Here is a 14653-nt window from a genome sequence, read left to right as displayed (position 1 = left end):
ACCGGCCCCGAGGGATCTCCAGCTCACTGCAGACTCCAGATGCCCTTGGCAGTAAGTAAGAAGGGCAGGCTGCTCAGGGCTGCAGGAGTCTGACAGCCCAGCAAGGATCCCACAGGGAGGAGAGACAGAACACCTGCATCCCTCTAGGGTCAGCCAAGAACCCATTCACAGGCTGCAAATTACACACATTCACCACTTTGTTTCCAAAGGCTTTCCCCTTTGATGCTGTGAGTAATGCAGAGCAGCCACAAGGGTTTACTCACGGTGCAGCCCCACTCTCCTGAGAGCATGTCCACAGGAAGGGATGATTCCCGTGGAAGGACCTCGCACACGCTGCCCACACCTGGCCATGCCCGACCACTCCTGCCCGTAAAGCCACAGCAGCGGAAAAAAAACAGGATGAGGTTACCAGTGGCTCTTGGCATCGGTCTGATTTGGCTCCTGCTCATCAAACCCAGAGCAGAACAAAGCTTCTGAACATCCCCAGTGCTCTCCAAAGCCCCAAGCCTAAAGACTGCTCTAGAGAAGGGCAAGGAAGGCAAGGCAAGAAAAAGAGTAAAAACTTTAAACTCTCTAAGTTTTTTTTTTATTTTAAAAATGCGCTGCTGCAGCTCATCTGCCTGGCTGTGGGCTGTGAAAGGCAGGGGGAGAGACAGCACTGCACGGCGCTGTCCCACCACCACACAGCACAACTCCGCTGCCACGGCCGCAGGAGAATCCTGTGGCTTCGGAAGCTGCTACACTGGATCCTAAGGTGCATCCCTCAGACCCTGCACTCCTGCAAGCCTCATGTGGTTTTCATTCCAAAACACAAAATTCTGAAGTTTTCAGGCACAGGTTTCATGAAACCTGGCTGTTTTCTTCAAGTTTTTTATTAGGGAAGGCTCTATGAAAACAAAATTTTCTATGCTCATTGACAGGAAATCCAGAAGGGGTAACTTAAACCGCTCCAAAGGAACAGAAACCAGAAAAAAACCCATGATCTTCCTAGCCACAAGGAAGTTGCCATCAGTTTAAAGAACAGAGATAAAACAAAGTGAAGTGCCCCTGGGACAGGCTAACACCTAGAAGCAGGTCAGGTCTAGGGTGAGGGGAGTTTTCCAACTGCAGGGCTGGAGGCTGATCTCCTAAATGACCCTGTCCCACAGCAGCACGGACTTTTTTCATGTCCATATCCTCCCAAGAGGTTGCAGGCACAAATACCTGCCACATGGATACGTGACAGGTTCAGCTGAGTCTTTTGAGGATCTCTGACCAAAAATGGACAGTGTGACCGGCCTGCCTTTTCTAATTATGGACTAGTGAAGATTAGCAGCAGGAGGGAAGTACCAGGAAAGGGCTGGGACAGACCCAACCAAGCATGCCCACCTCCTCATGAGCCCTGCTGTTCTGACCACAGCCTCCACCCAAGGGCTCTCTGGGCATGGCCTATTAATGCCTCTTACCAAGTCATTTCAGTGTGGCGCTAACTTGACAGTAAATCTCCTTTATTTATCCTGGGCTAGTTTTCTGCTGGGTTAGCCTGCTGGAAAGGCTCAGCTAAGGGCCACCACCATGCCAGAGCCCAGGCAGGAGGCACCAAGGAGGGCAAGAGCAGTCACAAGCCACGGACAGACCAGGACTGAGCCCACACAGCTCCATCAGCACAGGCAGCTGTGCAGCACAAGCCCAGCTCACCTCGACAGGTTCAAAGGAACATCAGCTGCCGATGATGTTCTGCAACTCGCCCTCTCCCAGCCTGCTGTTCTCTCTGCTGCTGAGCAGCAGGGACGGCCAGCAGCGCTCTGCCCTCACACCCTGCTGAAGCCAGAGCTCCTGAGCATCCCACATCCTCATCCCAAGCACCACGACCCCGTGGTTCCAGGTGCTGTGCCAGAGTCCACCTCAGGCACCCAGCCTCGGCAAGCCAGCCAGCCTGGCACGCTGCCTGGCACTCCCACAGCACTTCAATGAAGTGGACTGCAAACAGACCCTGAGATGTGGGAGTTGTGAAGGCGGTTCTTCAGCCCCAGCCAGGTGTGCAAGCCCTGCTCTGCTGGCAGCTGACAGCCAAACACGCCTCTGGGCAGGTCCCCTCGCCCCTGCAAGCAGCACCGCGTGTCCCATCCCTGCTGCTCCCTGAGCTGCTCAACGCAAGGGCTCAGCCTCAGTCTGCTGTCAGTGCAGGACCTTGAACAAGTACTAAATAAATGAACAAGTCATTTCCTGCAAGGCCAAACACACTCCCTGCCAAAGAGGTCACATACCAAGCTCTGGCCTGATGCCTCTCCCCGGTTTGTGAGGGTAAATTCCCATATCCAGGGGTCCAGCAATTACAGCAATACATCTGGGCTAGGATTACTCACGCTGAAGCTAGGATTACGCTCCACTGAAGAGGTGAGGAAAACAACTGCTATTGTGCTTTCATTGCTTGACCTCTGAAGTTCGGTTTGGGTTTCTCGGTTCGCACAAACCAAAACATTCAAATGAAATCAGGGAGTTTTCGCTTTAACTCTCAGCTAGAGGACCGGTATCTGTCCCACCAAGGTTCTTCAGCATTATTTTGGCAGTAAGGAAGCCTGTAAGGAAAAGCCCTTTGAGGCAGGGCCCGTGACAAAGCGGTCAGAAGCAAACAGCCTACGTGGCTCATTCCAGCCTTGCAAGCTCCTCCAACCAGCACAGGGGTGGAAGGCGGACGTGCCCAGGATCTTTGCTCCCCATCTCTCATCACGCCACACAGGATTGCTCAGAGGCTTTCTGAGAGTGCATTTTCATGACACGGATGCTTTCAACACACCACAGCCCACAAGGACCGGGCAAATGCCAAAGTCCTGTGAAAACAGCCTGAGCTTCACTTTTAGGGAAGTCTCAGAGCCAGTCAAAATGCACCAGGCAGGCCCTGCTCCACCATTCTGAACACTTCACTCCCATCAAGTTTAAACAAGACTTAAAAGAAACCCGGATGTTCCACTCTTGAATCACACAGGCAACTCCATGTGTTTGGATGTGCCCATCCCCATGAGTAAGGGCTCCAGAATCAGACCCAGCTTTTCCTCACCATCCTACCAAAGACACAGACACAAAGAAGATGAGAAAAATCCCACTGACTGATGCCCCTGCTATTTCTGCTGTCTGTGACAGCAAACTGGTAAAAGGCTTGACTCAGAAACCTCCCTTGAAAAAATCTGAATCATTACAACTTACATGAGACCATCTTCTAATGAAGCTTCCACTCCTCCCTCTCTTTAGAATATAGAATTAGAGTCAGGCTGATGGGGGGGGATAAAGAAGAGAACAAAGAAATAAACTAACTTCACACTTTGTTTGACCCTTTCTGTGCGGGTGGCAGTCAGGCAGCCTGTGGTTGGCAGCTGGATCTGGGGTCTGCAGAGCTGTGTTTGCTCTCAGTTACACCTCTCAGTTACCAGTGTGACCTCCTCAATGCCAGAGCATAACCACAGACTAACACTGCCAGCAAGTGAGAGAGAGGCACCCCAGCTGTACGATCACCGCCCAAACAAACTGTGTGAACTTGGATTTCCTCTTAGCACCGTATCTATTTCCGAAAGCTCGGCCTTTCTGGAATAGAGAGATCATTGGAATGAGCCTCAGAGAGCAGTATAATGTTTTAACACTTTGTTATTACACACCATTTAGCATAAGGAGATGTCAAACTCACTTCACAAAGTGGCCTTGTTTCTGAGACCCAGCCAAATGAGACATGGAGAGATTTGATTAAGGCCCTCAGAAAAGCAGGGGGAGCCACCAGAACAGAAAGCCAGAGCTCGTGTCCCGTCCCTTAGAGCTGCCTGCTCCAGATGGTTTATCATCTAAACTGCTGTGGTTACCTGCATCTCCAGAAGGGCTCTAGCCTGTTTCCTGCAGGGACATGCCAGCACACACGCCTCACAAGGAGGCTCTGGCACCCAACACCCTCTGCACACCCAGGTCAGCAGGGACCCGAAAAGCCTGGCTCTGGATCCAGGCCACAACTGAAACGGTGCCTGAGGGGAAGGGGAGTGACAAGGAAAAACTGCAGCACTCTGTGTATCGTGCAAAGAGGTGATTCAAGCCCAGGGTTTCTGAGCTGGATCACGCCTTGACACCAAGGCTCTCCAGAAGCAGCAGTCACTGCAGCATCCTGGGGAAGCCTGCACCCAGCCTCACGCTGCCATCAGTCCCTCTAGCATCCAGGATGTTCGGAGCTGCATATGCCACACGCACTCCAGACAGCACACAGTGAAACTCATCCTGGAGACTCCTGGCAGGGCAGCGAGGAGAGAGATGTCATTGAACCATTCAACACAAAAGCACCACAGTCTAGTCAAAAGTTTGTGTTGGATCCTAAATGCCGCATTTTCATGTGGGAAAAATACTGGAATAGCTACTCAGAAATACACCTTTCCACCTCCTGAGCACAGCACAAATGCCAGAGAGCATCAGGCTGCACCTGAAGCTCCCCAGAGAGCTTTGGGCTTGTGCAGCTCCAGCGGGCACTGTGCAAAATTTCCACCTGTGACACGATTCTTCTCGCGGCTCTGCGTGGCAAACGCATTCCTCACCTCTCAGATTTACTTTGAGCAAACTCTGACCACAGTGTGACAGGCTCCCAAACTGAAGCAAAGCAGCCAGAGCCCTGACACAAGTCTGCTGCACCAGCTGGAAACACTTTGGCAGCCCAGGCAGAGCACAAACACACCTGTGGCACCAGCCCTTACAGCAGATGGAGCTCCTTCTGCATAGGCAGGGACCCCAAAACACGGGATGGCAATGAGCACTGCACTTCAGAGAGAGGAGCACACCCTCTGCCCTTTTAAAATAGGTGTGAAAACCACCCTTGCCACATCATCTATTAATATTTTGTGTGGCAAAGGCAGCAACATGCAGCCAGTCTGCTCAGCTGGACACAGATCATCTTCCCACCAACAGGAAGGGGGAAGAGAGCACAGGTCTGGCCCCAGCACCACAGCCCTTCTCACCTGCAGCCTCTGAAGTTTAGGTAAAGGAAGGATGGATATTGGTGTCCCATATCTGCATCTTCCATGCTGGCAGACTTGAATATACCTCAGTACACGCATAAATTCCTGTTTACTTACAACAATGCCCATGTTTTTCCTGGACTTACTTCTTGGAAGAAATCACCACGTTTGTGAGAAAAAGGGTAATTTTTAGAAGCCATGTAAAAAAAAAAAAAAAAAAGAAAAAAGATAATTCGATTAAATTGAGGACATAAAAGTCCCGAATCTTAAAAACCCATCCCAACATCGTTACGCTCCACAAGAAACACTGCGTTCAAACCGTAGCTGGTGTTTGTGCTCTTCCCTGAACATCAGAGCATTCCTCACACCATGCTGGACACCGTGAAACCCTTCAGACACGTCTGTTTATTTAAAAAGCAAATTCGAGTCACGGAGGCGTACGCTCTTCTTTTCTTAAAGGCAAATAAGCCTTGCCTAAATTCTGCTTACACTCGCGGCTCCGCAAAGCAACACCGCGAGCCGCTCCTGCCCGGTCTCCGCGCAGCCGGAGCAGGGGACCCCCGGCCGGCGGCACCGTCCCGGGGGAGGGCTCCGGGCCCCCTGCACCCGCCGGGACCCCCGGGGCGGCCGGGCCCCGCTCCGCCCCTCAGCACGCCCAGCTACACCAAGTTTAGCGCTGCTCCCGGGGCCGCCCCCGGAGAGCAACGCCCGGCTCGGGGAGCCCCGGCCGAGCCGACCCCCGTGCGGGAGCCCCGGCCGAGCCGATCCCCGTGCGGGAGCCCCGGCCGAGCCGACCCCCGTGAGGGAGCCCCGGCCGAGCCGACCCCCGTGAGGGAGCCCCGGCCGCGCCGACCCCCGTGAGGGAGCCCCGGCCGAGCCGACCCCCGGGAGGGAGCCCCGGCCGAGCCGACCCCCGGGAGGGAGCCCCGGCCGAGCCGACCCCCGGGAGGGAGCCCCGGCCGAGCCGTTCACCCGTGAGGGAGCCCCGGCCGAGCCGACCACCCGTGAGGGAGCCCCGGCCGAGCCGACCCCCGCGGCGCCGCCCTCCGCTGCCGGGCTCCGCCGGCCCCGCCGCCGCCCCCCGCCGCGGCCCCTCACTCACCGCCGCGGCCGGCCAGCAGCAGGGCCAGCGCGGCCATCGCGCACAGCTGTCCCCGCAGCAGCTGCCCCCGCCGCCGCCGCGGCCGCCGCCGCTCCGCCGCCGTGCCCGGGGCGCCCATCGCGGCCGCTCCGCTGCGCTCCGACCGCTCCCCGCGCCGCGCCGAGCCCCGCCGGGCGCCGCAGCGCCGCCTCCGCCCGCCCTCCGCGGGCGGGACGGGGCGGGGGCCGCAGGGCGGCGGGGCTGGCGGGGCTCGGCCCCTCCGCGGCCGGCACACTCGGCCCCGGCGCCCTGCCCGCAGGTTCCTGGGCGGGGAGGGGGCGGCCGCGCATCGCTTTCGCTGGGCATCGCTGTATCGCGCCTGTCGCCCTCTGAGGCGCTCGGGACCTCTCGGCATCATCGCCGGGGCTCCGGCCTGTAGCGCCCGGGCAGTGCTGCACACCCGGCAGAAAAGCCCCAGAGCACCGGTGCCCCCTCAGCCGCGCTCCCGGGGACAGCAGGAGGCAGCCCTCGCTGCCACTCCTGCGCCCTTCAGACACCAAGGAGGTTTCTCACCGCGAGTGGTTGTGTGTTTTTCCCCCTCTCACACTCTGTCCCGAACTTTTTGCGGGGTGAGCAGCCACCTGACCCGCCTGCTCTTTGGCCCGGTCCTGTGCGAGCCCTCTTGCTTCCCATGGCTGTGCTGGGCACCCTGGTGCCCCGGCTGCCACCCCTCTGGAGAGCTGTGCCACCTGCTCGGACACAGCACAGCCCACACACAGCCACGCCAGCCCTCCTCTGCTGCGGCTGCCGGGCTCCAGAACCTTTCTTCCCCTTGTAATTGCTACTGGAACACTGACACAAAAGGCTGTGCTGAAGCTGGAGTGTTGTGCGCACACGAGGGAACAGCCGCCACCGCAAGGCCAGCACTTGTGCAGACACACAGTTATTCAGGAGGGGCCCTGGAGCTGCATGAGGGATCTACCTTTTTGGCTGGAGAGCCACCTTCAGCTGAGATGAACAGGAGAGCAGAAGGAATACCGCTGTTCCTAAGGTGTGACTGTTTCCCAAGAGCTGCCGTGGCTCGCTGGACACAGACTGAAATGAAAGTAAACATCATTGTCAGTATTTGTGGTCAGTTACCAACCTTTCTCGATACAGTGTCATTCTGGGGACGGCAATAAATTATGTGTAAATTATGTCTGCCACCATCTCCTGAAAGGGTTTCTGCCAGTTCTGAACTTGACCAGGATGTTAGTTTCCTACATTTGCAAGTTTCCAGCCCTGCTTGTGCTCCTACAGACTACTTTAACAATGCTGGTGTCCCCGTTGGCCCAGGATAGGCAGAGCCAGCTCCCACCCAGACAGTAAATGGAGTTGACAACTGGCCTAGGATGTAACTATGGAAGAAGTGTTTTGTTTTGGTTTGTGTTTTTTCCGGGTAGGATACACTCCCTTCCCCCTGGCAGGGCAGGTTTTATCCCATGGTAAACAACTCTGAAACCTGTAGCGCTGTCAAACACTGCAGAAAGTCACTCCAGCTGAGGAAAGAGAACCTGACTGTCCCACTGCTGCCTCTGATTGATGCCGTGAGAAAGCAATCAACCCACCGCAGGGTGAGAGGGGCTTGGGGGTGAAAGCACCAGTTGCTGACACAACAGAACACTTTGACAGTGCTTCTTCTTTGGTAATTAGTACAACTGTGACTTCTCAGGGGTGAGGTCACCTGTAATCCCTTCTTCTACACCTACAGGAGCTCACTGTCTTGGGAATGGAGACCGGGAGTATCTGGGGCGCCCATGAAACCCAGGAACCAATTTCCCACTTGGAATCACAAGGTAAGTTAGCGAATGCCTTACTAGCGTAGTGAGTACTAGCTCCTGAAACATCTCCGTTTCTGGGGAGCGTAAGACAGAATTGCCTCTCCTCTCCCACCGAAAACTGTCGTGTGGGTGGAACAGGCTTTGAGCATCTCCGTCTGCCAGAGGAAACAGAAGGAAAGGAATCACGGTGGATGTTACTCTACTGAAAGAAACACTCTATATTTATCTTCTGCAGGAGTCTTCTGCACGAAAAAAACCTGCTAAAGACCAGACGTGACTGACATGCTGCTGAGCATTATGGAGTTTGCTTTGTGGCACCTCTGCCACTGTCTGCCACGCTTGCTGCCGTGTAGAGCGTTCTCCACGGAGGCTCTGGAGGAGGTCTCCTTGCTCTGTGAGGACCCTCGGAAGGTTCCCACAGAGCTGGCTCTCCGAGGGGCAGGAAGATGTGCTTTTGTTCTTTCCACGGCACAAAACCACATAAAGCACTGGGAGCAAACTGTAAATCGCAGGATACAGATGTGCAGAGATGACAGCCAGATGTGCCTTAGCGGAGCCGAGGAGCAGTCGTGACTGTTGCAAGGAGAGCAAACAACCCTTGCGTACTTGGTGTTTTTCACTGCAAGCCACGCCAAGTTCTGCACTTCAGACCAAACAGAGATTTTTCTTCTGTTTGGACTTGCAGATTATGCTCACAAAGACCTTTCAACTCTGGAGAAAAATATTTGGGATTCACTCAGAGCACAGTCGATGCACATTGGCCAGGCAGAACCCGGTTGCCAGGGAGGGTGATCCCAGCCGGCAGGCAGCACCCCAGGCCTGTTTGAAGGGCTGAAGGGAGCTGCACTTGAGAGTGGCCCTGGAGCCTTGGCCAAACATGGACAGGGGCACCATGAGGCTGGGGCTGGGCAGTGCTGCCCAGCAGAGAGCACCTGTGCGGCAGAATCACCGCATCTTGCTGCTGCTGCATCCCACACACACAGAGCTGCTGCATCCCACACACACAGAGCTGCTGCATCCCACACACACAGAGCTGCTGCATCCCACACACACAGAGCTGCTGCATCCCACACACACAGAGCTGCTGCTGCATCCCACACACACAGAGCTGCTGCACCCCACACACCCAGAGCTGCTGCATCCCACACACCCAGAGCTGCTGCACCCCACACACACAGAGCTGCTGCGGGGATCCACCTGCACAGAGAGCTGCTGCACCCCACACACACAGAGCTGCTGCTGCATCCCACACACCCAGAGCTGCTGCACCCCACACACACAGAGCTGCTGCATCCCACACACACAGAGCTGCTGCATCCCACATACCCAGAGCTGCTGCACCCCACACACACAGAGCTGCTGCTGCATCCCACACACACAGAGCTGCTGCATCCCACACACCCAGAGCTGCTGCATCCCACACACACAGAGCTGCTGCATCCCACACACCCAGAGCTGCTGCATCCCACACACCCAGAGCTGCTGCACCCCACACACACAGAGCTGCTGCACCCCACACACCCAGAGCTGCTGCATCCCACACACACAGAGCTGCTGCATCCCACACACACAGAGCTGCTGCACCCCACACACACAGAGCTGCTGCATCCCACACACCCAGAGCTGCTGCATCCCACACACACAGAGCTGCTGCATCCCACACACACAGAGCTGCTGCACCCCACACACCCAGAGCTGCTGCATCCCACACACACAGAGCTGCTGCATCCCACACACACAGAGCTGCTGCACCCCACACACACAGAGCTGCTGCTGCATCCCACACACACAGAGCTGCTGCATCCCACACACACAGAGCTGCTGCACCCCACACACACAGAGCTGCTGCACCCCACACACACAGAGCTGCTGCTGCATCCCACACACACAGAGCTGCTGCATCCCACACACACAGAGCTGCTGCACCCCACACACACAGAGCTGCTGCATCCCACACACACAGAGCTGCTGCACCCCACATACCCAGAGCTGCTGCACCCCACACACACAGAGCTGCTGCTGCATCCCACACACACAGAGCTGCTGCATCCCACACACACAGAGCTGCTGCACCCCACACACACAGAGCTGCTGCATCCCACACACACAGAGCTGCTGCACCCCACACACACAGAGCTGCTGCATCCCACACACACAGAGCTGCTGCTGCATCCCACACACACAGAGCTGCTGCATCCCACACACCCAGAGCTGCTGCATCCCACACACACAGAGCTGCTGCATCCCACACACCCAGAGCTGCTGCATCCCACACACACAGAGCTGCTGCACCACACACACAGAGCTGCTGCGGGGATCCACCTGCGGGGATCCAGCTGGGTCTCAGAGGGCAGCAGGAGGGTTCCCCTTCCAGTCCAGGGCCCTGGCCTCGCAGCACAGCTCCTGTGCCCTCCCTGCCAGTGGCTGCCCACACAGAAAGCTGTGCCCTCAGCCCAGGCGTGTGCTGCTGGATGCGGCAGCTGCCTCCTCCTCCTCTCTGAGCGGCTCGGTGCCGGGCTGTGGCCCAGCACAGCTCCAGTTCCAGGCTAAAGGCAGCAGCGAGGCTGGCTCAGCATGGTTACCTCTCCTGTCAGGAAAGAGGGGCTGGCTTAAAGCAGCTGTTTACCCCACAAACTTTAGACACACACACACACACACACACACACACACACACACACACACACACATCCTCTGCAAGCCGCAGAGAGGATGCAATTAAACACGCTGCTGATTGCCACTGCTCTCTCCTTCCTGCCCTGCTCGCAGGTAGAGTTCCCCATGTGAATGAGCTGGCTTCAGCAAAGGCAGGCAGCCGTGCCCCGAGGGAGGCCAGGGAGCGTGTGTACACCGGGATGTCATCGCTGGATGCTGGCTGGCAGCTGAAGGAGCCGTGCTTTTGGTCAGCTCCCGGCAGCGCCTCATGCAGTGATGACAAACCTCCGCCACCTCTCAGTCATGCACCCGTGCTCCAGGTTCAGGGTGGTTCAAAAGGCTGTCCAGCTGATGTGATTTTCATGTAAAAACACTTTAAAGGAGTTTAGGCTACGCCTGTTCCCATTTTATTTAAGAGCATTTAAATAAGTTTGCATCTGCTTAGAAAAAACAGCTTAAGGTCAGAGCCTTGGATAAAGCTGGGTGTCCTCCTCCTGAGGGCTGGCAGCTCTCTCCTTTCTCTGAAAAGCTTGAGCAGAGCTGTTTGCACTGATGGGCTTGTAGTGAGCTCAGAGTTTTGGGGAGGCCTTTTGTATGGGAGGGAGCAGAGGGGACCCACTCTGTGTTTCAGCTCTCTGGGAAAACAAACTGGGCTGTGACAGAGCTGGTTTCTGGCTCACCTTCTGCCAGAGGGTTTTGGGGTCTTTGGTGGTTAAAGGAAGGCAGAAGCATCTGGGTTCCTCACTCTTTTTCTGGTCTGTACCCTTTTCTAGACAGATTTTTCTGAAGCTTTCCACGTCCTACCTTCTTGATTCACAACTAAATACACAGTTGAGCAGACAGACTAAAGAAACAGCATACACTGTATTTGTGTGTGTATCTGTCCCTCGCTGAGGCTTGGAGGTATTTTCTCCTGCAGGCCTCTTTTTGGGTGCTGTTTTCTCTTACCGAGGCCAGAGAGGTAGGATGGAGCAGGACAGCCCTTCCCCTGCTTGTCCCAGCAGTTAACCCCCTGCTACTGCAGAGTCTTTGGGAATATCCTGTGTTTCAGTGGCAAGGAGAAGCAATTACCAAATTGAGTGTGCAGTGCATGAAAGCCAACTAGGGTTCTTTCTGGATGAAAGAGGCAATAAAAACGCTGGTATTTATAGAAAAATATTTATTACTTCATGGGATATCAGGGCTTCCTGTGGTTTGAGGCTGTGCCTTGCATAGCTCATTGCTGAATGCCTCGGGATGACTCTTTCCTTTTTTTCTTTCAGCAGCAGCTTGTTTGCTCTCAGATCAATGATCAGATTTACAGAGTGATTCTGTGTCCCCTTATGGGCCGTCCTCTGGTGCTGCCCTCCCCTTCTGTGGGCACAGGATGGGCTCGGTGGTGGGTGTGTGTGTGTGTGTGTGCATCCCGCCTTGGGGATAGTCTGGGGAATAACAACGGCTCCAGAGGAAAGAGCAGCTCTTCTACCTGCCTGATGGCACTGGAAAACAGCAACATCTAATAAAATTAAAGGGCAGGCAATTCAAAACAAATGCAAATGAAACCCTATTACATGCAGTGAAATTGCCCTGGAGGACCCTTTGCCAAGGGAAAATGTTTCTGAGGCCAAAAAAAATTCAGAAATGCAGAAAAAGGATGGGTAACTGTGTAAATATTGAAAATAACAGTGTCAGAATGAATCCTAACATTGGTATATCCAGAGTTCACAGCTCATAAAAGTCTGAGAAAACAAAAAAGAGCATGAAATCTAGTATAAATCTCAGATCATCACCAATTCTCCTGCCCTCCTTTACTGCTGGACCCCTCCCCAGCGGCCTGCCTTCGAGGATGCTGTTCCCCAAAAAGCACTATCACACTGGGCTGCCCTGGAGGATGGCAGGCACATGGGAGAGGCTGTACCCATCCCGAAAGGGACACATCCAGCACATCAGCACCGTTCCTGCCAGCCTGCTGCTCCTCCTCGTGCCCTGGATGGCAGCCCTGCCTCCTTCCTGCACTCTGCTCTGTTCCCCAGCTTGGGAATGTCCTTGGGCTTGCCAGGGGCACGCTCTGCCCATTGCTGGGTCTCTCAGAAGGCCTGAGCAGCACCAGCCTGTGAGCAGTGCTTCCCTCCGGGGTCTCCATCGCCTCAGCTCTGCAGAGGTGGCTGCCCTGGGGTGCTTCCAGTGGCCTCTCCCAGGCCACTCTGTGTGACTTCCCTTCAGACAGCAGATAAATCTTCCTCTCCTCCTTCCCCTCCACCCTCTCGGCAGTGTGCCTGGGTGCCAGCAGGAGAGAAGCACCCGGTCTGCAAGAGAGGTGCAAGAGCCTCCAGTGCCGGGGGCTGTTTGTTCCCTTGGCTCTGGAAGGAGCTGTAGGCAGCAGAGATCCCTGGGACTGTCTCTGGGCTCCTATCTGAGAGCAGCTCATCAGCACTTCACACAGCAGCTGATGCAATCCGGGTGCAGGGCTGCAGCTCCAGGAGATAATTCACAATTATGGGGAGGAGGAGAAATGCTGCTGCTTGGCTGAGTGAGCTGAACTTACTGGCCCAGCCACAGTAGCTTAATTAAAGCCACTGGAAGGAAGCTGTGATCATCCTTCCTGTGAGCAGAGATATGGTTTATTGCTTGCCATTTTTTCACCATTTCCATATATAGGAGAAGATGGAGGAGTAGTTCAGGTAGGACGCTTCGCTGGCATCCTAAACTGTGAGTGAAACCTCCCTGGGTTGACAGAAGACTAGGAGAGCTCACTGGGATGTTTCCCCCTGTCCAGCCCTCACTTCTCTGCCTGTAAATGTGCTATGTGACAGAATTTGTCACCAGTTCTCAGCGACAAAGCGTGCTGCAGAGGTTGGCTCTCATTTCCAGAAGAGGCAGTGACAGCAGGCAAACAGGCCAGCTCCTGCTTGGACTCAGTTCCAGCCCTGTTCCAGTCCCGGATTTATCAGGCAGTGAATCTCAGAGCGCTCAGGTTGCTCCTGGAGACATCTAGTGAGGCATCAGCGTAATGCAAAGCAGCACAGCCTCCCAAAAACATCCCTGGGAGGAGAGAGCTGCTGTGGGAGAGCTCCTGTACACTGCTGGGGCAGCAGCTCCATCGCTTCTGCTCACCGAGCCCTTCTGCACCCCAAACACTGCAAATAGCAGGGCTGGGGCAGTTATGGAGGAAAGGAAAAGAAAGAAGGAAGGAAAGAAAGAGAGAGAAAGAGAGAGAGAGGAGGAGATGAGAGAAGGAGAGAGAGGAAAGGAAAGGGAAAGGGAAAGGGAAAGGGAAAGGGAAAGGTCCTTGCTGTCTCCTCAATAATACCTAATTTAGCCAAAATATTTGCCCAGCACACACAATGTGCTTCAGGTGCCAGCAGGTGACAGTTTGAAGCAACATTCTGTCGCTTTCCAAAACGGTGTGGCCTGACCTACATAAAACAACCACAGCAACCCCATACTCTGACATACATTACTGTTTTGTTTAACTGGATTGGCACCAATTTTCATTCATAAATGTATCTGTAATTTAGCCAAATTTATTTAAAATATTGTAAAATTAAGTTACATTTCCAAAGTATCTCAGAAATTAGTATCCAAGTGCAGAAGCTCTGCTCTGTTTTCAGTGGTGCCTGATACTGGCACGTTCTCAGCACGCAGTGCAGGCCCCTGGTGCTTTTAGCCCAGGGAGGAGGGCAGCAGCCCTGCAGGAGCTGATAACCCCGGGCTGGCTGCGGCCAACGCCGCCGTTCCCAGTTCCGTGCGCGTTATCTCGGCCAGCGGGAAACAGCCAGCACAGGAAGGCCAAAGAGCGAGGTCCTGCCAGGCAGGGGAGTGCAGGAGCCCCGGGCTCATTCCTCAAATCCCATTCCGTGTAACACCTCTGCCAAGCTGGGCTCCTCTGCCCCAGGAGCTGTGGCACCAAACTGCCCGCGGCTGGCACCCGCCAGGAGAGCCCTGAGGAGAGGACACGGCCTCAGGTTCTGCCAGGGGAGGTTTAGGGTGGGCATTAGGAAAAACATCTTCATGGAAAGGGCTGTCCAGCCCTGGCACAGGCTGCTCGGGCAGTGTCAGAGTCCCCATCCCTGAAGGAGTTTAAAGGCCATGGGGACGTGGATCCGTGGTGGCCTGGGCAGGGGCTGGGGGAGTGGTGAGCCTTGATGGTCTTAGAGGGCTTC

The 14653-nt window shown here is 55.3% G+C and overlaps 1 protein-coding gene across 2 annotated transcripts in view; it reads right to left on the bottom strand.

Moving 5' to 3' along the window:
- SLC24A3 (solute carrier family 24 member 3) overlaps positions 1–6223 on the bottom strand; it is a 108709-nt gene extending 102486 nt beyond the window's left edge. For both annotated transcript variants that reach the window (XM_058834914.1, XM_058834915.1), the window contains exon 1: positions 6061–6223. In XM_058834914.1, the coding sequence (XP_058690897.1) occupies positions 6061–6178 (118 nt within the window). In that variant the 5' untranslated portion in view covers positions 6179–6223. The remainder of the gene's footprint in view (positions 1–6060) is intronic.
- Positions 6224–14653: the final 8430 nt, after the last annotated feature.

Source organism: Poecile atricapillus, chromosome 3 (assembly GCF_030490865.1).
Source record: "Poecile atricapillus isolate bPoeAtr1 chromosome 3, bPoeAtr1.hap1, whole genome shotgun sequence".
In the NCBI taxonomy this organism is placed as follows: Eukaryota; Metazoa; Chordata; class Aves; order Passeriformes; family Paridae; genus Poecile; species Poecile atricapillus.
Note: the sequence above shows the minus strand (reverse complement) of the source record. Positions and strands in the feature narration are given on the sequence as shown.